A 23666-nucleotide genomic window follows, 5' to 3' on the forward strand; every position below is an offset into this window, starting at 1 on the left:
CAAGTAAGGAGGCTGGAATAAATCCATTCAGGACTTTGGTTTGAAGTAGATCCTGTGTAAGTATAAAATCAGATGCAGTGTAATTCTTGTAGCTTTCATTTATGTCATTTTTTATTTTTTTTATTTTTATTTTTTATTTTTTGAGACAGAGTCTCACTTTTGTTGCCCAGGCTAGAGTGAGTGCCGTGGCGTCAGCCTAGCTCACAGCAACCTCAAACTCCTGGGCTTAAGCGATCCTACTGCCTCAGCCTCCCGAGAAGCTGGGATTACAAGCATGCACCACTATGCCCGGCTAATTTTTTTTTTTTCTATATATATTTTAGTTGGCCAGATAATTTCTTTCTATTTTTAGTAGAGACGGGGTCTCACTCTTGCTCAGGCTGGTCTCGAACTCCTGACCTCGAGCGATCCACCCGTCTCGGCCTCCCAGAGTGCTAGGATTACAGGCGTGAGCCACCGCGCCCGGCCTATGTCATTTTTTAAAGTTACATCTTTAAAGATTTTTTGTTTTAAAGAAAACCCGTGGGGGGAGTGAACATAAAATATTGGGATTTTTGATTGGCACCTGGTTATTGTAATCCTCTTACCACATTCAATAACTATTTACAGACCATAGTCAAGATTAGCCTCGTTTCTTACTCTCATACACATCCTTTTAAAGGCTTGTGGTTGCCTGGTGAACAATGGCACTTTAGGGATTCCTGGAAAAATACGGAATCTTACAGTGGTGAAATCTGAGAAGCATGTGAATTAAAATGCTCTTCAATTCAAAAGTTGACATTCAACCCACCTTCCTTTTCATCCTTCTCACTCCACCGCCAAGACTTACTGCATAGTCATCTACTGATGGGCTGTGTAATAACTAGTCAGCATTTGCTTTCTTGATAAATTCTAAGACATTGTCTTGTTCTCCTGAACATGAGCCTATCAGTAAAGCTTCAAAGCAAGAAATCTTAATTTTTTTTTTTTTTTTTTTTTTTGAGACAGAGTGTCACTTTGTTGCCCGGGCTAGAGTGAGTGCCGTGGCATCAGCCTAGCTCACAGCAACCTCAAACTCCTGGGCTTAAGCGATCCTACTGCCTCAGCCTCCCTAGTAGCTGGGACTACAGGCATGCGCCACCATGCCCGGCTAATTTTTTTGTATATATATTTTTTAGTTGGCCAGATAATTTCTTTCTATTTTTAGTAGAGACGGGGTCTCACTCTTGCTCAGGCTGGTCTCGAACTCCTGACCTCGAGCGATCCACCCGCCTCGGCCTCCCAGAGCTAGGATTACAGGCGTGAGCCACCGCGCCCGGCCCTTAATTTTGTTTTTCCATCTTCAGATTGTCTTTTTTGAACACAGTGGCATAATTTGCTAATTTATATTCTACCAACAAAGTTGAAATAAGACTGTACTTGGTAACTTGTCTTTCCGGTAGTGCTAACGGGTTAAGCATTGGGATGGGCGACCAGCTCAGAGTGTGAGAAGCATGATCTTTCCATGGTCCGGTTCCCACGGAACGTCTGGTGAAGGTGAAAGGGCATGAAGAGGTTACTATGGGATAACACGTGAAAGAGCTTAGATTCAACCCAGCATATGGTAAATGTTGTCACGACAAAGTGCCACGGTTCTCATTACTATTCAAGAGCAAACCCCGCCCCCCTTCATCCGTGTATGCTGGTTTAGGGCGGTCTGCTAGGCTGGCCGGCGACGTGACCCGGAGGGCTGGGCGTCCGCCTCCACTCATCTGTCAGTGCCAGGCGTGCACAGGAGCGAGCAAGAGGGTGACAGGGACGAGCAGCCTTTAATTCGCTTGTGCATTCCCCGGGCGGTGGTGGAGACCCGGCTCTTTAGGGCCCTGGCGCCGGATCCATTCCCAGACTGAAGCGGCCAGGAGCCCGGAGCCTCGGCGCCGGCGCGCGGTGTCTCCAAGTGTCGCCAAGTGTCGCGAGGCCGGCGCTCGGCGCCTTCGCACCGGGCAGGCGGTTTGGGGGCGCGCGGGGCGCCGGGCTCCGGGCTCGCCCCCGCCGCTCCGGGCAGGCGCGCCCATGGCGTTTCTCGGGTGACGCTGCCCGCACCGACTCTCCGGGCGGAGGGAACACCTATGAACCCTCCGGCGACCTTCCTCGCCGGGCGCCAGGTGGGCGGCCGCCGGCCCGCCGCTCCCGCCCGGCGCGGCTGGAAGGACGGCGCACGGGGGGCGGGACCTAGGTTGCTTTTAAAGGACGGTTTCTGCGTGAAATTTAAAACAACACGCGGTACCTAGAGCAAAAACGGAGCGTCACGTCCGTTTCCTTCCCCTAACAAAAGCTGGTTATTCAGCCCGGGCCGAAGAGGCGCGAGTACCCGGTGCGCACTTTCTAGGACGCGACTGGCGTTTGTAGACGCTTCTGTACACCTGGGTTGACGTCCTTCGTTTACTTAGCCTGGCGAGTGGAGGGACACTTTTATAACTCTGTTTTATTAACAAATCTTGAAAGTGAACTTGCCCAGGGTTTGCACTTATCAGTATATAACAAGATGAACTCTTTGTGTCCTTGGCTTATTGCCTGTTTTCCTTGCCTGGTGTGCTCATAACTGTGTCCCCAGCCACTGGCGCCCAATAAATAATATTTGTTGCATAAATGAATGAATCAATAACCAAAGACTGGAATTCAGTTAAGTCTTGTGACTTGGAACCCCTTGACTCCAAATTCCATTTTCTGTGTTTAGTTACTAGTAAGTAACTATAATTCATTCATCATTCTTATTTAGAAATCTCGTTTTTCAAAAGCTGTAATGCTGTACAGGAGCCTCTGGAGAACTTTTAACTACTGTCTCCAAGGTGGAACTCTTAAAGCAAAACTTTTAGTTCTTTATTTCATGGACAGGGACGGTACCATAATTCGAAACGTGGTTCACAGTCTTAGTAATAGCTAATGTTTCTTGAGGGCTTGCTATGTGCCAGGCTTTGTGCTTAATATAGAGTTTATTTTGCTTTATCTACGTGACTCTAAGATGTTAAAGTGCTGTTGTTACTGTTTGACAGGTGAGGAAACCAAGGCTTAGAGAAGTAACCTGCCCACGGGTTATTTATATGGCTACTTGGGTCAGACCAAATTCAGTGCACTAGACTTTAAAATGATGCGTGCTTAAAAGGGATTATGGTAGATGATGTTGTTAGGAATGAACATGGCATTATGGTTATATAAGAAATGTTCATTTTTGGAGATGCTTACTGAAGTATGTAAGCATGAAATGAAATTTTTTATCAATAACAAAAAGAAAAAGGAAAATTGAAGCAGGTGTTACAAAATCTTGATAATGGTAGAACCTAGGTATTGAGTATATGGGAGTTTATCATACTATTATCTTTTGTGTATGTGTGCAAAATTTCCTTAGAAAACTTGGTTTTTAATTAGGTATGTTGAGTTTGGACCAGTGACAATATTAAATTGTCCTTGGTAGACTGAGTGACTATAAATGTCTCAAATGTTGTGGTTATAATAAATATTTAACACTGTGGAACTTCATTCTCTTTTTGTAGATTAAAATTCCCATTTGTTAGTAAGAACCGATATTTAAACCATAACTGTTTCATGTTTACCTTTACTTGGTTACTCCATACTTGCTGGGGCAAGGTGGGGGTAATGTCGCTGATTGGTGGAGGAAAGGATTCTCCTCGAGGATTCCAGGAAAGGAATGACAGCAAAGGGAAAAAAAATGCAGAAATGGGTTTTTTTGTGGTGAGCCAGTGGGTTTTAGCAACAGTCACACTTTTTTCAGCGTGGTGTGTGGGGCGTGACAGAAAATAATAGAGGCAGAGTGCATGGCAGGTTTGAACTTGAACTTGTTTAAGTACACATAATTGTTTTTTTTTTGAGACAGAGTCTCGCTCTGTTGCCCAGGCTGGAGTGCCATGGTGTCAGCCTAGCTCACAGCAACCTCACACTCCTGGGCTCAAGCAATCCTTCTGCCTCAGCCTCCCGAGTAGCTGGGACTACAGGTGTGCACCACCATGCCCAGCTAATTTTTTCTCTATATATTTTTAGTTGTCCATATAATTTCTTTCTATTTTTTTAGTAGAGACGAGGTCTCGCTTTTGCTCAGGCTGGTCTTGAACTCCTGAGCTCAAACAATCCGCCCGCCTCGGCCTCCCAGAGTGCCAGGATTACAGGCGTGAGCCTCCGCGCCTGGCCAAGTACACATAATTTTGATGCCATGTTTGTAATAATAAAACTTGTAAATAATAGTAACAATAAAACTTAATTTAACTAAGAATTGGCAGTGAAGGAAGATATAATTATTTGGAAAATATACCTTGGCTGGTTTATGTTATTGATTAGTTTTGTTCCGATGTAAAACCACTTTCTGTGTTTAGAACATCGGGTCAGAAGTTGAGATTTCTACTGTTGAGAAACAACGGAAGGAGCTGCAGTTGCTCATTGCAGAATTAAAAGACCGAGATAAAGAGCTCAATGATATGGTCACAGTGCACCAGAGACAACTTCTTTCATGGGAAGACGATCGGCAGAAAGTGTTGACTTTGGAGGAACGTTGCAGCAAATTAGAAGGTCAGAAATACATTCAGCAACATCTGTTATGCACTTCTGTATACGCTAACATGTGGAAAGGGCTCAGGGGGAAGGTAGAGAAGAAATGAAGGACGCAGTCCCTGCCGTCCTGGAGTTTAGTCTCATTGCCGATAGGAGGACTTTATGACCAGCCACAGTCAAACACACACACAAATAATGAAGGGCAAACAAGTACTTAAATATAGAAAGGGTGCTGGGTGGAGCCCCAGCTAACATGGAGTGAGCACCGAGGGTGAATCTGAAGGAAGTTTTGAGCAAGAATATGAATAAAGAAGCTGTATGACTAGCCATTTCTTTTGAACTGACTTGAAGATTTTAAAGTTCTGATATTGAACTTGATGTTGTTTTATTTTTATTTACTTAATTTTTTTTTAGAGACAAAGTCTCACTCTGTTGCCCAGGCTGGAGTACAGTGGCATGATCATAGCTCACTGCGGCCTCGAACTCCTGCCTCGGCCTCTTGAGTAGCTGGGACCACAGGTGCACACCATCTCGCCCGGCTCATTTTTCTTATTTTTTTTTTAGAAACAGGGTCTCACTATGTTGCCCAGGCTGGTCTCAAACTCCAGGCCTCAAATTAAGCTCTGTTTTGGGGGGGATTCAGGCTTGGGTGGTAAAACTATAATGAAAATCTAGGAAATGATTCCTGTAAGATCAGGGTGGTCGTTGGGAAGGTGGAAATAGGAGAGATTGTGTTCAGGAAGTGACATCCAGGGGGCTTCTGATTGTTGTCAGTTTTATTTCATGATTAGGTACAGTATGGTGCATTTCACTTCACAAAAAAAAAAAAAAAAGAATTCTCCTTTAAAAAAGTCTTTAGCACACTTTTACTTTTTAACCACCAATTTTGAAAATAATGCATTTTAAGCTCCAGATCTGACCACAAATAAGTTCTTGGCGAAATTTCCCTCAGGCGAACTGCATAAAAGAACAGAAATAATCAGGTCCCTCGTGAAGAAGGTAAAAACCCTTGAATCCAACCAGACTGAATGCCAAACATCTCTTCAGAAGACTCAACTACAGCTTCAGGAAATGGTTCAGAAGGCAACACATTCTTCTCTCCTCGCCGAAGACCTGGAGGTTGGGTTTATGTTTTGGTTGGCTTCCCTCGTCCAAATGCTGTTTGTGTTTCAATTATTGAAAAATTAGACTTAAATGTTTCATGAAAAATGCACATGGTATATGTGTGAAAGCACATCCATCCGTTCACAATGACGGTTTCGCATTCATCCTGCAGTTGTGGCTCGCTGCACAGCACTTTGCTGTCTTGGAGATCCAGCTGCAATTCAACCCTTTGTAACTCTTATGCCCTTGGGTTAGTAGCATCTACCATTTAGTCAACAACGGGTTATTTTAGAACGCCTTTCTCAAAGGCTGAGATGAGTATCATCAAATTTTGGTGGCTTCCAATTATGTTTCCTAAATTATTGTGTCTTAGGTGATAGTCATATCTACACCATGTTGGTGGCATATTGGGTATAAAGTCTGTAGGACTGATTTTTCAGTTTTCTCTTCTAACCAGTTGGTGATCCCGTATTTTTTAGCTTGTGCCTTATGAGAGGCACAGAGCGAGAGCCAGCTTATTTTTCTGTTATGTCCTCCGTATTCTTGTTACGTAATGATATCCAGTGTAGGTCTTGGTAAGATAGTGAGTCTTAATAATTCATAATAAGATGATAGATTCTATTTTAGGGTTTTTTTTTTCTTAGAATACTATTCTGGATAGTTTCTAATTATAAAATAATTAAAAACCATTATAGAATCTGTTGATATGCTGGATAAAAAATGGAAGCTATCTTTGTAGCTAATAAACTTTATCTTTTAGAACAGTTTTAGGTTCACAGCAAAATTGAGCAGAAAGTAGGAGAGTCCCCACATACCCTCTGTGTCCACACACACACACACACACACACACACACAGCCACTGTCCACGTCCTGCACCAGGGTGGGACGTTTGTTATAACTGATGATCTTCATTGACACGTCATTATCACCTGATGTTTACAGTTTACATTGGGTTCACTCTTTTGAGTTTTATATTCTATGAGGTTTCGACAAATAATGACACCTATCCACTATCATAGTATATACAAAATAGTTTCATTGTCCTAAAAGTCCTCTGTGCTCCTCCTATTCGTCCCTTTCTCCCCGCTCACCCCTGGTAACGCTGATCTTTTTACCGTCTCCATAGTTTTTTGCCTTTTCCACACTGTCATGCAGTTGGAATCACACAGTATATAGCCTTTGCAGATGGACTTTTTTCACTTAGCGATATGCATTTAAGTTTCCTCCTGAAGGTCTCTTTTAAAAAGTCTGATTATTATTTTTTTCCAGCTAGCAAACACATCATGTACATAGTAACTATATCAGATAAGGTGCTTTGGTTTTAAAAAAAAACAGCAACCGGTAAGTGGGAGTACCTCAGTGTGAAGTTCTTTCAACACAGAGTTTTTTAAAAATTCACAGAATTCATCAATGCCACAGTATTTCAGCAAAGGAAATCTCTTACTAAGCCAGTTCTCATTCATTCATTTTCTCCCTTCTTCCCAACCTAAAATTGTACGTAAAAGATACTGGGAAATAGACATGTTTATGAACATAACCAATATAATTCAGTAGAGCAAATGTAAGTATTGAGAAGATACTAGAAATGATGTAGAAATAGATATTTGTATTTATATTCTTTTTTTTTTGACAGAAGGGAAGGAATTGTATTCCTTTTTGATGATTGCTTTTTTAGCCTACTTTGTTACTAAAGAAAGTTAAACAAGGAAAAAACAAAATAGAAGAGTGAGGACAGATTGTGGCTTTAAAAGGACTCAAGTCGTGTTGTGTGTGTGTCATTCCCTTGCAGGCTAGAAACCAAACCCTGAGCAACACATTAGTGGAACTTTCTGCTCAGGTAGGACAATTGCAAGCTCGAGAACAAGCTCTCACTACAATGATAAAGCTAAAGGTAACTAAAAACAATACCTCCCTTTGCCAGAGCACTTTGTAGTTAACAAAGTCACATACATTATTTCACCTAAGTCCCATAGCATCCCGGAAACGTAAAGCTACCAGTGTACACAGTACATAGAAAATGCTCTTGTTTTCTATAATACTCATTTCATAAAGGAGGGACACAGATTTAAAATGATGTTCCCAAGGCATTAAAAGAAGAGGCAGGTCTCCACTTCCGGTCTTCTGTCTCCAAAGCCCATCTCAGGGCCTGGCGTGCCATGGAATTAGCATGGAATTAACAAATTACCTTGTTTTTTGGGCCAGGTATCCATTATTAGGTCTCTTAAAGTTATTGGCAATTAGATTGCTTGTTAAAATTTCTTTCCTTTTTTAAAATTAAAAAAGAAATTTTCCTAACCACTGGAAGGTTTGGGAAATATTTTTTTTTAAGGGAGAGAAAAGCTGTTAGTCAAGCGGCTGATGTAGTCACTAACATGCGCTGTGCAGTAATATACGGTCTCTTGGGCTGTAACACATGTCTGTGACAGTTGGTAACTAGGGGAATGATGGTGGTATAACAGGACAGTCACGCTAATTCATGTGATTTTTTTCCCTAGCACATAATGTTTTGAAGTGATCAGGGGCAACCGTTCTTAAAATTCAAGAGAAAATATTAAAATATACAGTATTTTCTTTAGCAAAGCGGTAGCCAGTTCAGCGACTTGCTGTGGTTTCCATGAGAGCAAAGTCTGGCAAAGCTGTGGGCACTAATGAAAATGCCACAAAGGCATTTTCCCCACATAAAAACAGTGGATTCGTGAAGAAGGCTGTGCTCACAGAATTGGAGTTTTTATTTTGATGAAAATGGTTTCTATTTGCAGCAAGTGCTTTCCAGGACATACTTATCAAAGGAGGAAGTAGAGCCCCAGGTTTAAGGCTGAGAGAGATTGACTGTGACGTGCTTCTCCTGGCGTTGGCTTAGCTGCTCCTTACTTATTAGCACTATTACTTTTTGCTAATGGCCTGGGCACAAAGTTCCACTGGTTTTTTTATGGCCTGTCCCCACCCTATTATTCTGTAAGCTTCCTAGTGTGACATGTGCCGATGATGAAGTTTTTCAAGAATGCATATATAAGGCTGGGTGCAGTGGCTCACACCTGTAATCCCAGCACTTTGGGAGGCCAAAGTGGGAGAATCGCTTGAGGCCAGGAGTTCGAGACCACCCTGGTCAACATAGTGAGACCCCCATCTCTACAAAAAGTAGAAAAATTAGCCAGGTGTGGTGGCACACACCTGTAGTCCCCGCTACTTGGGAGGCTGAGGCAGGAGGAGCATGTGAGCCTCAAGGCTGCAGTGAACTATGATTGCACCACTGCACTCCAGCCTAGGGCAATGGAGCAGAACCCTGTTTAAAAAAAAAAAAAAGAAAAGAATGCACATACAATGCTGTAGCAGAACGCTTATACTTCACTCAGCAGGTGAAAACCTGTTAATAACAGTTATTCCAGGTGAGTGGGAGAGGGCTAGAACTTTTACTTATTACTTTTATAGTTTTAGATATTGTTTGAATTGCTTTACAACAAGCAAATACCTTTTTGTAATTAAAACAACCTCAACAATTAAGAGTCTAATATAAGTTTAGGAGGAGGTCTCGGAGTCTGTCACGGTAACAGGCTGAAAGGAGGGAGGAAGTGGTGAGCCCTGGGGTTTACCTGGGATCCAGAGAACGACCTCCAACTCTCCTTTGGCTCCTGGTTTCTTAGGTAATCAGATTGTCTGGTTCTAAACTTTCCGAGAGACGGTAAGTTATCGCAGTTCAGTGCATAGTTTCTGAGGCCAGCCAGCTAGGGTCAAATGGCGGCTCCATCACTACCTAGTTGTGTAACCGTGTGCAAGTAACGTCACCTCTCTGTGTCTGTTGACTCATCTGTCCTTTGGAAATAATAACAGTACCTACTTCATGGGGTTACTGTGAAGATTAAACAAGTTAACACACGAGAAGTGCTTGGAATGAAACCTGGCACACACGATCTTAAGTGTAATCGTTTCTTACTGATTAGTTGGAATTTTAAAATCTAGGATAACCGTTTTCAAATTGGTTTTTAGGACAAGGACATTATCGAGGCAGTCAATCACATTTCAGACTGCTCGGGGAAGTTTAAGCTGCTAGAGCACGCTTTACGTGACGCCAAGATGGTGGAGACGTGCATCGTGAAAGAGAAGCAAGATTATAAGCAGAAGTTGAAGGCACTTAAGATTGAAGTCAATAAACTGAAGGGTAAGGAAGAGACATACGTTTAAGATAATAATAGATTATCTTGGGAATATATAATATTTCCTTATTTGGGTTCACCTAACTTTATGTTTGAGAGTCAATAGGTCTGTTCCTGGCCCTTAGGCCCTCACATGAAATATCCATTTCATTTCTGTAGAATTATGCTGCAATTTTGGGGTTACAAGGTACTAACAGAATTGGGGAAAACTGCATAATACATCCTATTTTAAAATACTCCTGGCCGGGCGCGGTGGCTCACGCCTGTAATCCTGGCACTCTGGGAGGCTGAGGCAGGTGGATCGTTTGAGCTCAGGAGTTCGAGACCAGCCTGAGCAAGAGCGAGACCCCGTCTCTACTAAAAATGGAAAAAAATTATATGGACAGCTAAAAACATATATGAAAAAAAAATTATCCGGGCATGGTGGCGCATGCCTGTAGTCCCAGCTACTTGGGAGGCTGAGGCAGGAGGATCGCTTGAGCCCAGGAGTTTGAGGTTGCTGTGAGCTAGGTTGACACCACGGCACTCTAGCCAGGGCAAAAGAGTGAGACTCTGTCTCAAAAAAAAAATAAATAAATAAAAAATAAATAAAATACTCCTGCCCTAGTTTAGGTAACTGTGCTGTTACTTGTTGCTAATACAAGCTCTGTGAGGACAGCAGCAGCCTCCGAGTGGCGTGCCGCCGTGGCACTTGCTAGACGCCTGCATCTCGAGGCCAGGGGGAAGCTGGCTGATCTCCTCTGGGCCCCGCTGAGCTGCTCGTCGGGGGCAGCTCTGCCTCACGGGTCTCACCTTCCCCTCCCCAGTGGGCTGGCCTGGGCTTCTCTTCCCGTGGGAGGGCGGAAGCTTAAGCAAAGACACGTGCGTGCTGTACGGTTTAGGCCCGGGCCTGACACCTTCACTTCTGTCCCGGTCTGTGGCTGGAGCAAGTCATGCGGCCGAAGCAGCCACTCTGGTGGAAACGCGCTCTGGTGGAAACGCTGGGGAAACGCGCTCTGCTCCTCTGCGGGGGGAATCGCAAAACCGCGTGCAGAGACGAGGAATTGCTACCAACCACACAGTCTACCAGGGTGGCGTTTTGGTGCGTGTTTTGTTTTTGCAGGTCTTCTTTTCTATTTTTGTTCTCATGGTATCTCCACGATTCATGTCTTTCTGAGTAATAGAAATCTTGAAGGTTTGTAATGAAAGAAAGGCAAGGAATCCCAAATAAGCCAGTGCTGTATATTTGAATATAGATATAGGTAATGGCATAAAGATTTTAAATAGTCTACGAAGGGTCTGGAGGTAGGGCCCCCGCTCTCTGACCTTTCCCCACTGGGGGGCAGCAGCAACCGCTGGACTGAGGAGCTGTCATTGTAGTCTTAAACCTGCGCCCATAGTGTCACATTTTATAAATGGTCACGGCGTTGGACAAGAGGCCTGACTCCCGCTGTGGAACAAGCCACCTTAGAAGCTGTGACAGAGCCACAGTCTGGGGAAGGTGTCTCGCCTCTGTGCAGCGTGGGACGCCTCGTGAGGCCGTGAGCTACTCTCCTGGACGTATTCAAGCAAGGGACCGGCGTGGGAAGGATTCCTGCATGTTCCCCAACTAAATGACCTTTTACATTTCTTGCACCGAAAAGATTCTGAAATTATGAAATTTTATCTGGGCTGATTTAATTTAAGAGACTCAGCATTCTAAAGTCCCGTCCTTATGATGTCTGACCTACGGTCAGTCACAGGTCTCGCCCCCATACGTAGCTTTGGCTAAAACGTAATCACGGTGTCAGCCCCTTGGCAGCAGCGACAGACTCCTGTCTTCTCTTTTTTGGATACACAGTTAATAACACAGCACCTGGCACGCATGGTAGGCATTCGGGGTTTATTGAATGTTTTTATGTACCTCCATAAGATATTCAAGTATTAAGTCTGTTGTGTCAGTATTTATGTATTATAAATATTTTATACATTCATACTTATTGAAAACATGTTTTAAAAAAGTAGGGTAATGGGTGGTAGAATGGAGAGTGAGACAGACAGACTCGTTTGATTTGGTTAGACTGGGAAGGCTTCTTCGAAGAGTTAGCATTTGAGCTGGAACTTGAATGAGGGGGGACCCAGCCTTGTGAAGACCTGGGCCAAGCACCTCTCGGGCAGGAGAGGGAGCAAACGCAAAAGCCCCAGCGTGAGTTTTGAGGTTGGGACGTTCTGGGATATTTTCTCTGGCACCAACCAATCTTTTAGTTCTCTGACACCAGCAGGGTGTCCAAAACTTCAGTCCAGTTGGGCGAGCTCTACTACCTGGAGTTAGTGCTGATCCCGCAAGTTAAAAGGCTCAGTCCCACGAGTCCCCACAGGGCAAGGTATGGGGGTGTTGAGCTGGGAGCTTCTGCACCCTCTCTGGGTCGTGCCACCAAATATCTCGGTGTGTTCACCAACTTGGAAGCTCTCAAACGTCAAATCTCCTTGTCCAAGAATTTTGGCAGAGCTGTGTCCTGCCCTCCCTCTCCTTCCTGGGGGTGGGTGAGTGGGGCTGGTGAGTTCCAGCCCTCTAATCACAAAAGACACTCATCACTTAGGAAATTCCACGGGTTTTAGGAGCTCTGTTCCAGGAACAGAGGACAGAACAAATGTGTTTCTTATGCCACAGACATGTTCGAGGAACAGAAGGAGAGAAGGGGAGAGTGGGAGGGAGGGAGGTGGCCCAGGTCGCGCTGGGCTTTGCAGTTACGGGGATGAGTTTGGATTTCATCCCAAGTGCAGTAGGGCGGCTTTTAACCGAGAAATGACACGAGCATATTTTTATTTTTAAAGGACTGCTTTGTGCACACTGGGCTGTCACAGGAGAGGCAGGGCCAGTGCAGGGAAACCAGTCAGACAAGGGAAGGGAAAGTGAAGCCTCGGACCAGGGTCATTGCCAGGGACTCAGCAAGATGCTGGATGTGGGACACATTTGGTCCACAGATCCAACAGGACTTTCGGATTAACTGGAAGGGAGTGCTGGGGACACGAGGGTTAGTCATAGTGTGTATTTTCCCATGAATTACTGTTTATTTGAGGACTTTTTTTCCCTTCTGTTGTGAAGAGGACCTCAGCGAAAAGACAACAGAGAACAACGAACAGCGAGAAGAGATCATTCGCCTCAAGCAGGAGAAAAGCTGCCTCCACGATGAATTGTTTTTCACTGGTAAAAACAGACGGTCAATTTAAGTGATTGAATTATGTGTTTGTCACCTACACTTGCTATGATACCGCTATGACAGGCTACAGGAATTGTACTCCTCTCAAAATAGCTTTTTGTTTTTGTTTTTAACACCCTTTAAGGGATCTGTGAGTTGCCAGGCAGGGAATGTGCATGTTGTCATTGTGCCTCCCAGGAACTATTTTCCTCTTCTGAAAAATGAGGAGCTACACTCCCTTGAGCCTGAGCGCGGAAGGGAACGTTGAGATGCTCCTCAACTTATGACAGGGTCATATCCCAGCAAGCCCGTCGTAAGTCAAAAATGCATTTAGTAAGCCTCCCTCACCAAACATCATTGCTCAGCCTACCCTGCCTTCACCGTGCCCAGAACACTCACATTAACCCACAGTTGGGCAAGATCAGGCAACACAAAGGCTGTTTAATAATGAAATGTTGAATGTCTTATGTAATTTATTGAATACTTTACCAAAAGTGAAAAACAGAATGGTCGTTTGGGTACTCAAAGTACAGTTTCCACTGAATGCATGTCACTCTGGTACCATTGTAAAGTCGAAAAATCGTGGACCATTGTACGTAGGAGACCATCTGTGCTCCTGCTTTGAAATTCATTAAGAAAGCATCTGACGGATTAATGAAGGGAAGATGTTTATAATTTTGTAAATACTAGATAAAAATTAGGAATTCAGCATTTTCCCAGTTTTGTAAATAAATTACCTGTAATTATTGCAGTTGGAAAAATATTCATGTGTTTTCTTACAATCAGTATGACTCTAAAATAAGAATGCTGGGGATGGATTTTTTTCAATTTAAAGCAATTTCCCAGTGTTTAACCTATGCCCCCTTCTGATAAACATAAAAATCATGTCCCATCCCCTGCCATGGTCCCATAGACAGAGCCCCTGCCCACGCCCTGTATCTCAGAGTTTCCACTGGGGAGGCCCTCTCCTTTCTCCATCCCAGTTTGAGAATTACTGATGTATACGGTATATTTGTATCCTGCCAGGCAAGGTTTTATTGGGCTTTCATTTTGGTAGTTTGTGTTAGGAAAATCATAGATTTGCAGGAGAAGCTCCAAATAGAAGTTAACACTTTTGTGGTCTACTCATATCTACCCTCAATTCCCCTCCTTCTAAGAAGAGAATTTTTTTTTTTTTTTTTTTTTGAGACAGGATCCCACTTTGTTGCCCAGGCTGGAGTTTAGTGGCGTGATCATAGCTCACTGCAGCCTGGAGCCCCAGGGCTCAAGCAATCCTCCTGCCTCAGCCTCCTGAGTAGCTGGGATCACAGGCATGTGCCACCACACCTGGCTAATTTTTTATTTTTTGTAGAGATGGGGTCTCAATGTGTTGCCCAGGCTGGTCTCCAACTCCTGGCCTCAAGCAATCCTCCTCTCTTGGCCTCCCAAAGTGCTGGGATTACGGGCATCAGCCATCATGCCTGGCCAAGAAGAGAATATATATTTCTATAAGTTAAAGAAAAAACATAGTATTACATTTAAATGTTTTCAAACAAAATGAAATTCTTAATTTGAATTGCCTATAATTAACGACTGGGAGAAAATGTGGTTTTCTACCACTGGAGGGCACTATTTTCATTATTTCTAGGATTGCCGCATCTCCAAGTAATGGTACCTGTTATATATTTGTAGCTTTACATTTGAATTCAAACCACAAGCTTTGGATCAGCATTTGTATGCCAGGCATCCTGCTACTTGTCCAGAAGCTCACAGGCCTGCAGACAGCGTAGCCCTATGCAAATGCCATGAATTAGGCCACGGGAGGTGGGAGGAAAGCATGAGGTTTACAGGATATTTTAAGTCTCCTTTCTTTTTGATTAATCGATTTTTACTCATGCATCCTCTTATTTATTACTAGGTAAAGTACATAGAATTTGTTAGCTAATACCGTGATAAATTTCACTTTGTGAAGTAATTTTTATATCATTTCCTAAGCTGATTCTTAAACACCTTTTCTACTGAAGACAATCTCATGCCATTGTCTGAAAACAGTTTTTGTCTGTGTTATTCATAATTATAAAAGGAATTAAGTCTAAAAAAGGGAATTTTAAAGGCTTAACATGATAATATGCTGTCAGGTACTCTAGCTAAAAGCGAACACATTTTATTTCAAGTTAGAAGACGTCTTAAAGTTTTATTTTTGTTTTAGATTCAAAACTTCTTTTCCTCTTGTTGAAGGTGAAGTTCTTCACAGAGGCTGAGAGACACGTTTGGTTTGTTTGCACATGTTGCTCATAAGGAGTTTGCAAACAGAACAGTGGTGAGGCCTCCTCCGCTGAGCGTCTTGTCTCAGGTCTCCCGGGCAGTAAAGGGCAGAGCCTTGACCAGAATTCCGCAGGTTCCAGACCCCCAGTGCCCTTTCTGCAGCTCTGTCGCACGTCGGCAGAGTCCCTTACCTCTGTGTGTTCTGTGACCAGCTTGTGAAAACAGGCAGACTCCACTGCGATCCCCCAGCCAATCCCAGCCGCACAAACGTCTGCACCAGGGAAGCGTTTGCGGTGGGGTTGCCTCTTCCGCGGCAGCAGGCCGTCCTCAAATCCGAGGCTAAGGCAACATTCACACGTCTTTAAAATTACTTTGAGGGCCAGATACAGTAGTTAGCTTTTGTATCTAGAACAAGTGTCTTTAAACGTCAGGAGTACACCCAGCATGTGAAGATGCTGCCACCATGAGGGGCCTGTGGAACTGAGACCAGCTGAGGGTCAGATGTCCCCTGGGCACCACGTCCGCCCCATGTCCCATGTTAAAAAGTTGGGGCTTCCTTTTTTATTTGTTTCTTTGTGCATATAATTGAATTCACATAAACTAAATGCAACTCTACCTAAATTGTGCAGGTCTACCATTGTTTATGTGCTTTTGTTAAAGTGTTGACCTGCCTAACGCAAAGAAATCAATTAAGAATTGAGTAGAGAAAACATACTAATAGTTTAAACCTGGCACGGTGGCATTCACTGTGCTTTTGTTAAGGTTCTCAATTTTGTGCGCAACGGTTACCTTTAAAAGTAAGATGATGCTACAGACCCGCCCGGGGAAGGCCTGAGCACGGAGCGTGTCGGGGGCGGGTTCGCACGGATCGAGTCTCACTCTTGCCGTGCCCGGGCGTCCTGCCAGCCGGCACACGCTGGCGGAGTGGCTGTCCGGGTGGGGCTGACGTCCGCAGCCAAGCACACGCCTTGCCCTTAGATGTTCTTGTGATGCCCCAAATGTACAGGGATTATAAATATTTTTATTTGGTTTTGTCCACAAAAAAGGTAATGTGGAAAAGGTGTTTTATGAAATAGCCATAAATATAAGTTGCCAGCTTTTATTTAGATTTTACCAGATTTACTTAAAACCAATTCGTGTAAAGTTCGGTGGTCACTTTATACATTTAGTTTGAACTCAAGTTCTTAGAAAGGTAATTTTTTTTTAAGAGAAACAGTTATTGGGGTTTTTTTGGTGGGTTTCTTTTTTGGGTTTATTTATTTATTTATTTATTTATTTTTTTGAGACAGAATCTCTGTCATCCGGACTAGAGTGCTGGCTAATTTTTTCCAATTTTTTTAGTTGCCGGGCTAATTTTCTCTATTTTTAGTAGAGACAGCTGGTCTCGAACTCCTGAGCTCAAACGATCCTCCCGCCTTGGCCTCCCAGAGTGCTGGGATTACAGGCGTGAGCCATCGTGCCTGGCCAAACATTTGTTGTTGCTATCTCAGTTCTATGTGAGTCAAATTATTTCTCCTGAAGCATAATATTAATATTTTTTTCTGGTACAGTACCTTAGTGTCTTTCCTTTCTATTGGGTTCACATTTACCAAGCTCTGAAGCTATTTTTAAAATACTGATTTACCATACCCCAACTCTGGTAATACTGAAATATCTGTGTTTCAGCAAAGTGTTTATGGTCTTTGTAAAAGAATGAAGATTTTAAACAACTGTAATACCTCTCTTAGTCTTTTGGCACAAAGAAATTGAGTGCACTACTATACATGTTAAAGGGCATTCTGAATCGTACTTGCCTAGCAGACAGAAAGAGTTTTTAAGAAAGTTCTTGAAGGAGTACTGGGCTTTTAGTAAAATAGGTAGTTTGTCCACCTGTGGGGCTACCCCATAGGTAGGAATATCTTTAGTCAGTGAGAATATGTAGGAAGGGCTTGATTATTGACATTATATCAGATTGATTTGCATAATGGTAAAAATAGTTCCCCCCTTATAATGTTAATTTTTTTTCTGTGGATAAAGATAATATGTTGTTTGGATTTTGAACAGTGAAAATGCAATTCAAAATATACTTGTGTCATATGAAAAGAGTTAAAAACTAAAGTACTATATTACTATGTATAGAGATTTAGAAATCACCCTCATTCTGTTTCCCAAAAAAGAAAGATATCAGATTGTTTTCTGTGCGGCGTATGTACATACAGACACACATGTAATTCTGAATCCTTTTTTGACTTAGCTTTATATTGTGAGCATTTTCCCATTTGATGAAGGATCTAATCTGAATCACAGGTTAAAGCTCTTCCCAGTAAGCCATGCTGCTATTTTTAAGTTCAGGAACAACAACAACAAAAACCTGTTAGTTGAGCATTAAATTGTTAGAAAGGGAGAGGTTTGCGTTGATCTGGCTGATGAAGAATGTTTTAATAATATTTGTTCTCAAATAGTAGAGAGAGAAAGGAGGAAAGATGAGCTGCTTGATATTGCAAAGTCAAAGCAAGAACGTACAAATTCAGAACTGCATAACCTGAGACAGGTATGTCCTCACTTACCCTTCTCTAACTGTTAGGTGGGAGATATTTATAAACAAATAACAAATTAGGAAAAACGTATGCCTGTTGAGTCTTTCTATGGTGCATTTGGAAACCTAACTGCATTAGACGTATGTCCTATTTAGCATAGCAGGTAGGGTCTTGCTCATGGTCATTCAAGGTTAGGAGACTGGCTATCCACATAAATCTTTGTGCCGACATAGGAAAAATAAAAGCAGACATATTTGGCATGTTTCCCTTGTAACTATCTGATCTGTTATAGCGTTTGAAAGTGCCCAATTGTTGGTTCAGTTTAGTTTTGTTATGACATTTCATACTGATTTATCAATATCCACGGCAGATTTACGTAAAACAACAGAGTGATCTGCAGTTTCTTAATTTCAATGTGGAAAACTCTCAGGAATTAATACAAATATATGACTCAAAGCTGGAGGAATCAAAGGCTCTGGAATCCAGGTAATCTTAGCACGATGCCATCAATATGATCTTGTATTTTATCCCATCATTTGATCAGTATTTATTGCTTACTCACCGTGGGCCTGCACTTAGTACTGTTCACCATATAGTAGGAAATAAATGTCAGTGAGCTAATAATTATCGTTGTAATCCTGGATTACAGTAATACCTGATCTAAGAATTTGGGGCACGATCCTACTGTAGCCACTTGATAAAAGTAAATTCATTAAACCTGATTTGCGTCTGTTGGGTGGGAGGCTTTGGGCTAGAGTGGAAACTGCAGAGATGAATCAGTCAGTCAGTCATTCACTCAGCACCCGCAGGGCTAGGAATGCGGAATGTAAAGCCGTGTTGGACATGGTACTTGTCTGAAAGAAATAACGCCAAAGGATGCTAGCTGAGGGCCATCTGTGCTCCCAACTCGATTTTCCTGTTTTCCTTGGTAATAGGAAACATCTTCCCTTACCTATCTGTAATCAGTGTAGGAATTAAATTGGTTTCTGTCAAATTAAAATATAAATATATAAACTGTGGTTTCATTTAACAGGCATATAACTGTACCACAGTTGCATTTAGCCTATTTTTGTAAGCAGGAATGTGACAAGGCATGGTTAGAAGGCAGAGGGATCAGGGCAGTTCCCCAGGGCTGAGCATACCCACGGGCTGGGCGGGATTGGCATCGGGCCCTTCCCCTGGGAGAGGGCAGTTCAGAGCGGTGGTAGTTGGCAGCAGGATGGGGTGTAGGACGCAGTGTGGCTCCAGGCAGTGCCACCGAGGCTTCAGGTGCATTTGCTGCACTTGCTGCCCTACTTTCCTTCTGAGGCCCTCCGCTGGGGTCGCACCCTGTTGCTCTGTGTCCCAGCTGCTCCTCTTGCAGGCAAAAGCCCTCAACATATCAGCTCTTTTTCCTTTTTGAATTTCGTTGCCACTGGGAGGCACTAGATGTGTTGAAGTTATTCCTTAAAAGCATGAAATTAGCCAGGTGTGATGGCTCATACCTGTAGCCCAGAAGTTGGAGGCTGCAGTGAGCTGTTATCTGGCCACCGCAGCCTGGGTGACAGAGCGAGCCCCCGTTTCTTTAAAAAAAAAAAAAAAAGCATCAACTGGTTTATGCCATTATAGGAGAGAGTTGTGTTTTCTAAGCTATCGCAATATCACAATGATATGATTAGAATACCTGAAGTACCCGAATACATGTGACATGAAAAACTGTAAAGGTTTTGTTACATTTATGTAGTATTCTTGATTTTGTTGTTGTTGTTGTTGTTATGTAGACAGTAAGCACAACAGGAGTTAAGGGTGGGAAGGGAAGGGAATGTGGGCTTGGTGGTCAGAGGCTTCCATTGGGAGGTCGGGCTGGAATTGGGCTCTGAAGTTCAGACAAGTGGGTCTTATTGCACTTTAGCTCTACTAGTGAGGTTTGGGTGAAATACTTAGACTGATAGCATCAAGTATATCTCATAACCTCCATTTTTTGTAATGCCACCATAGCAGAGACATGTGTTTATCAGACCTTGAAAATAATCACCCAGAAGTCGATAAGAGGGAAAAAAATCAGAAGTCACCGGTTAAGGACCAAAAATTTGAGGCTGAGTTGGTTCAGCAAAATAGATCAGACAAGAGCTCTTGTGACGTATGCAAAGAGAAGAAACTACAGATCAATTCTGCATTTGGGGACAAAAGTGTCATTACCCTGTCATCTGTATTTACAAAAGACTTAACGGAGAAACAAAAAGCTTGGTCTCTGGGAACAAAAATCCCAGAAAACAAAATTACACTGTGCAAGATCCATGGAAAATCACCAAAAAGTAATGGAGTTGGGGTTGAGAATGAGGGGAAACAACTCTCAGAAATATCAGCTTTATCTGACGAGAAGCAGTGGCACGACGTCAGTGTTTACCTGGGCCTGGCCAACTGTCTAGGTGCAAAACAAGCGGAAAAGCTGGATGTGGAATGTCGAGATCAGACGGAAAGGTCTGGAACCTCCCGTTGCCGGAAAAGCGAAGCCTGCCTGGGTGAAAATGGGTGCGAATCGTCCAGATGCTGCCACCCGGGGAGCATCCTCGTCGAGGCCCCTGGCCACGTGTCCGACGGGGAGTGGATGAGTATTTTCAAGCCTTCCAAATTGCAAAGACTCGTTCGCCACCAGTCGGTGTGCACTTGTTCAGAAGGCGTCAGCGGGACAAAATACAGCTCCTCTGCGAGGTTAGTGACGTTCACCGCCGTAGACACCCAGGGAGCGTCCGTCCCGACGTGTGCAGAGGGCGGCAGCAGCCACCTCCTGCCCACTGATACCCAGCAAGCGGGCTTTGCAAACAGGAACCTTGGTTAAGACAGACTGTCCACTCTTTCCATCGCGGCGTAGACCGCCCAGCCTTTGTCCAGAGCCTGTGTTAGATTCCAGTGGGGAGTTTGTACCCATGATGGCTTCTGAGGCAAAGGTTTTGTTTAAAAACAAAACCAGTCATTATGAGTTGGGCAAATATGTTTTATTAAAAAACAAACGGGCGGGTCCCCATGCAGAGTGGAATGCTGTTCCAGAGCATTCCTCACCCCGTGAGCCACTCTGAATTGGCAGGCTGACCCTTTCTGGGCCAGGGTACATCGCCTGGACCCCACATAAAAATTTCTCTTGGCCCTTGTCCCGGGTCCCTTGGCATAGTTCCTTACCCAGCCGCGTCATCCTTTGAGTTTGGTTCTCATCTGTTTTGGACTTTGCATTTCCCCAACTTTCACTCGAGAGACTTGAGAGAAAGCATATTTGTATTTAACAAACTGATAAAAGTTACTGGGTTTTTTTTTTTTTTTTTTGAGAAGAAAATGGATTAGGCATTAGCCTGTCCTTCATCATCCAGGCCTGTCTTATTGTCGGAACTGCTGAATCCCGCGGTTGAGTAGCGCTGTGATGGTGTCTGCTATTTTTAAATAAAGCAAAGCTCTTCAATCTTACACTACAGAAAGGACGAGGTTTCTATATTGAGAGCCGTATTTCAGTCATTACATTGACTCTCACAGGACTTTATGATTAAAATTTCTTTCTAGTACTTCATTATTTGGAGTATTCCTGGCCTTTATATTTATTATTTTAATTTATTTGTTCATTTTTTTTCCCTTTGGCCCTTTTAAAGGCTTGAGTCATTTAAAAATCATACAGATAGTTATTCTGCCAATTAAAATTATTTTTTTAAAAGCTGGTGGTGACACTAAATGTCATGCATTCTTATTTGCTTTTTAAAGATCTTTGGATATTTGCAGGCGTCAGTAGGGTACAGCTGCCTATTTTTCACCAGTAAACAAGAGCACTTATATATTAAAGGAAAAGCTTATGTCAGATAGTTTTAAGAGCATAATGGATTAAATTTAACGTGTGAAATAAATTCAAATTTACATTCAGAGTTTCTTTCAAGGCCCCTTTGACCTCGCTGACTTAAAATAATTGAAGTGACGGCTTGTTCTGCCAGCAGGGACGCATGCCAAGACATCACATGACAAATATGTGCTTAAGTAGAAAGATAATCGTGTTTTCCTACTTTTCCTTAGATTATAAGAACCGGTGTGCCTACCTCATTATCTAACTAAAATGTTCACATGTGTGCCACTGTTCCAGGGGAGGGAGGAACCCCAGGCAGCCTGTTCCCACCTAGCTGTAGGTTCCGTTGCCTCCGGTCTGTTCCAGAATGGCTTTTGCTGTTAAACTCTGCGTTGAGCCCAAACCTTAATAACATACTTAGAAGCTTAGCTCCGTGTTTGTTCCCAACACTGTCTACCTGTAGGAGGATCAGTGAGGGAGGCTCCGTGGGGCCATAATACTTTTATAAAAGGACTTTAAAAAACCATTAACAGAAATCAGTCTCACAAACCAAAAACCTGAAATTTTCACAAGTGTAAACTTATTCTATGTTAATTTTTTTCCTCCCTTTTGGATGATCCTGTCCCTAGAACCTTCTTCTCTCTGTATTTTTTGGGAGGTGGAACTTCCCTATTCTATAGTTACCCTTAACTAAGAATTTTAATTCTTATTTGCAAAAGGTATGCATTAATTTATAATGTTCTACCCCAGTCTATAATATTCTACTCAAACCCAAGCTGCTTCATTAACAAAAACACTTATGATTTTGTCTTCTTTAGATATGTTTGAGTATTAGTGATATATATATGATATTGTTTTAAGACATGTTCTTGTTTGGTTTTATTGTTCGTAGTGAACTATTTGCCATCCAACATTCCCACTGTTTGAGTTCTTCAAAATCTGCCTTAAGAGAGGATGAGACAGAGTCGTCTTCTGATAAAAATAACTCACCTAAGAGTTTGTTAGTCAGCAAAGATGAAGTGATGTCCAGTGAAAAGGTTCGTATTTTGCTTAGAGATCTGTCGCAGATTCAAGCGGGACCTCTCGCCAGCGTGCTTCGATGCTTCTCTGGCACTGCGGTTCGCTTGCTTCGTTTTGGCCATTCCTCAGGTGTGCGTGTGTTTGTTTCTAGAGACAGGGTCCAGGGTCTCGCTCTGTCTCCCAGGCTGGAGGAGGTGGTGCGATCATCGCTCTCTGCAGCCTCCAACTCCAGGGCTCAGGTGATCCTCCTGCCTCAGCCTCCCCAGTAGTTGAGGCTACAGGTGCGCATCGCCATGTCCAGCTAATTTTTCTTTTTCTTTTTTCTTTTTTTTTGAGACAGTCTCACTCCTAGCTCCCTAGAGCCACCAACTCTTGGGCTCAGGTGATCCTCCTGTCTTAGCCTCCTGAGTAGCTGGGACAACAGGCACGCACCACCACGCCTAGCTAATATTTTTCTATTTTTAGTAGAGACGGGGTCTCACTCTTGCTCAGGCTGGTCTCGAACTCCTGAGCTCAAGTGATACTCCGTCCTTGGCCTCTCAGACTGCTAGGATTACAGGCATGAGCCACCATGCCCAGCCAGTTCTTTTAAAGTATAGGACTTTCACGTGCTTTGTAAGCAGTCCTCTTATTTTTTTACTTTCAAGAAAAATTGTATTTTTTGTTTTTGCAATTTGATATATGTTCATTGTTAAAAAAAAAAAAAAAAAAAAAAAACAACCCAGAAGAACAACACAGAAATGTACACCCAGAAGATGTCACCCAACTGCCTGGGCTCAGCCACCCCTTCGTCCAAACACACCCCCTGGCAACAGCTGAGTCTGCAGCCAGTCCCAGCTGGCGTGCTGGGGAGTTGGCTTACAGATACCTCTGTGCGGAGAGGTGCATGCTGATTGATGCATGATAAATGGGATTTTATTATATAAGAAAATGTCTAACATTTATGATCTGCCAGGATGGCAAATTTAAATCTTCACGCTGCCAATGAGAGAGCTAGTGCCAGGCTGTGCGCTGTGCCAGCCCAGGAGCAAGGTCTCTCGGACACTGCCCCGTAAGTGTAGATTGTCCCCTGGTGCCTTTTCTGTAAACCTTCAGAAACTACAGCAGGAGCAGGTGCTTCTTCCTCAAAGGCTTTAGGTGAAAATCTTTTCTTCCTTCC

The 23666-nt window shown here is 43.2% G+C and overlaps 1 protein-coding gene across 2 annotated transcripts in view; it reads left to right on the forward strand.

Annotated features, from left to right (window-relative positions):
• The first annotated feature begins 1971 nt into the window (after positions 1–1971).
• CCDC62 (coiled-coil domain containing 62) overlaps positions 1972–23666 on the forward strand; it is a 32116-nt gene continuing 10421 nt past the window's right edge. Inside the window, exons 1-10 of one of the 2 annotated variants that reach the window (XM_045534923.1) lie at positions 1972–2123; positions 4344–4536; positions 5471–5637; positions 7412–7513; positions 9607–9778; positions 12838–12939; positions 17617–17705; positions 18062–18177; positions 19669–20382; positions 22380–22524. In XM_045534923.1, the coding sequence (XP_045390879.1) occupies positions 2088–2123; positions 4344–4536; positions 5471–5637; positions 7412–7513; positions 9607–9778; positions 12838–12939; positions 17617–17705; positions 18062–18177; positions 19669–20382; positions 22380–22524 (1836 nt within the window). In that variant the 5' untranslated portion in view covers positions 1972–2087. The remainder of the gene's footprint in view (positions 2124–4343; positions 4537–5470; positions 5638–7411; positions 7514–9606; positions 9779–12837; positions 12940–17616; positions 17706–18061; positions 18178–19668; positions 20383–22379; positions 22525–23666) is intronic. The other variant, XR_006730740.1, reaches the window with a different exon arrangement.

The sequence above is a fragment of the Lemur catta genome, chromosome 21 (genome assembly GCF_020740605.2).
Source record: "Lemur catta isolate mLemCat1 chromosome 21, mLemCat1.pri, whole genome shotgun sequence".
Classification (NCBI taxonomy): Eukaryota; Metazoa; Chordata; class Mammalia; order Primates; family Lemuridae; genus Lemur; species Lemur catta.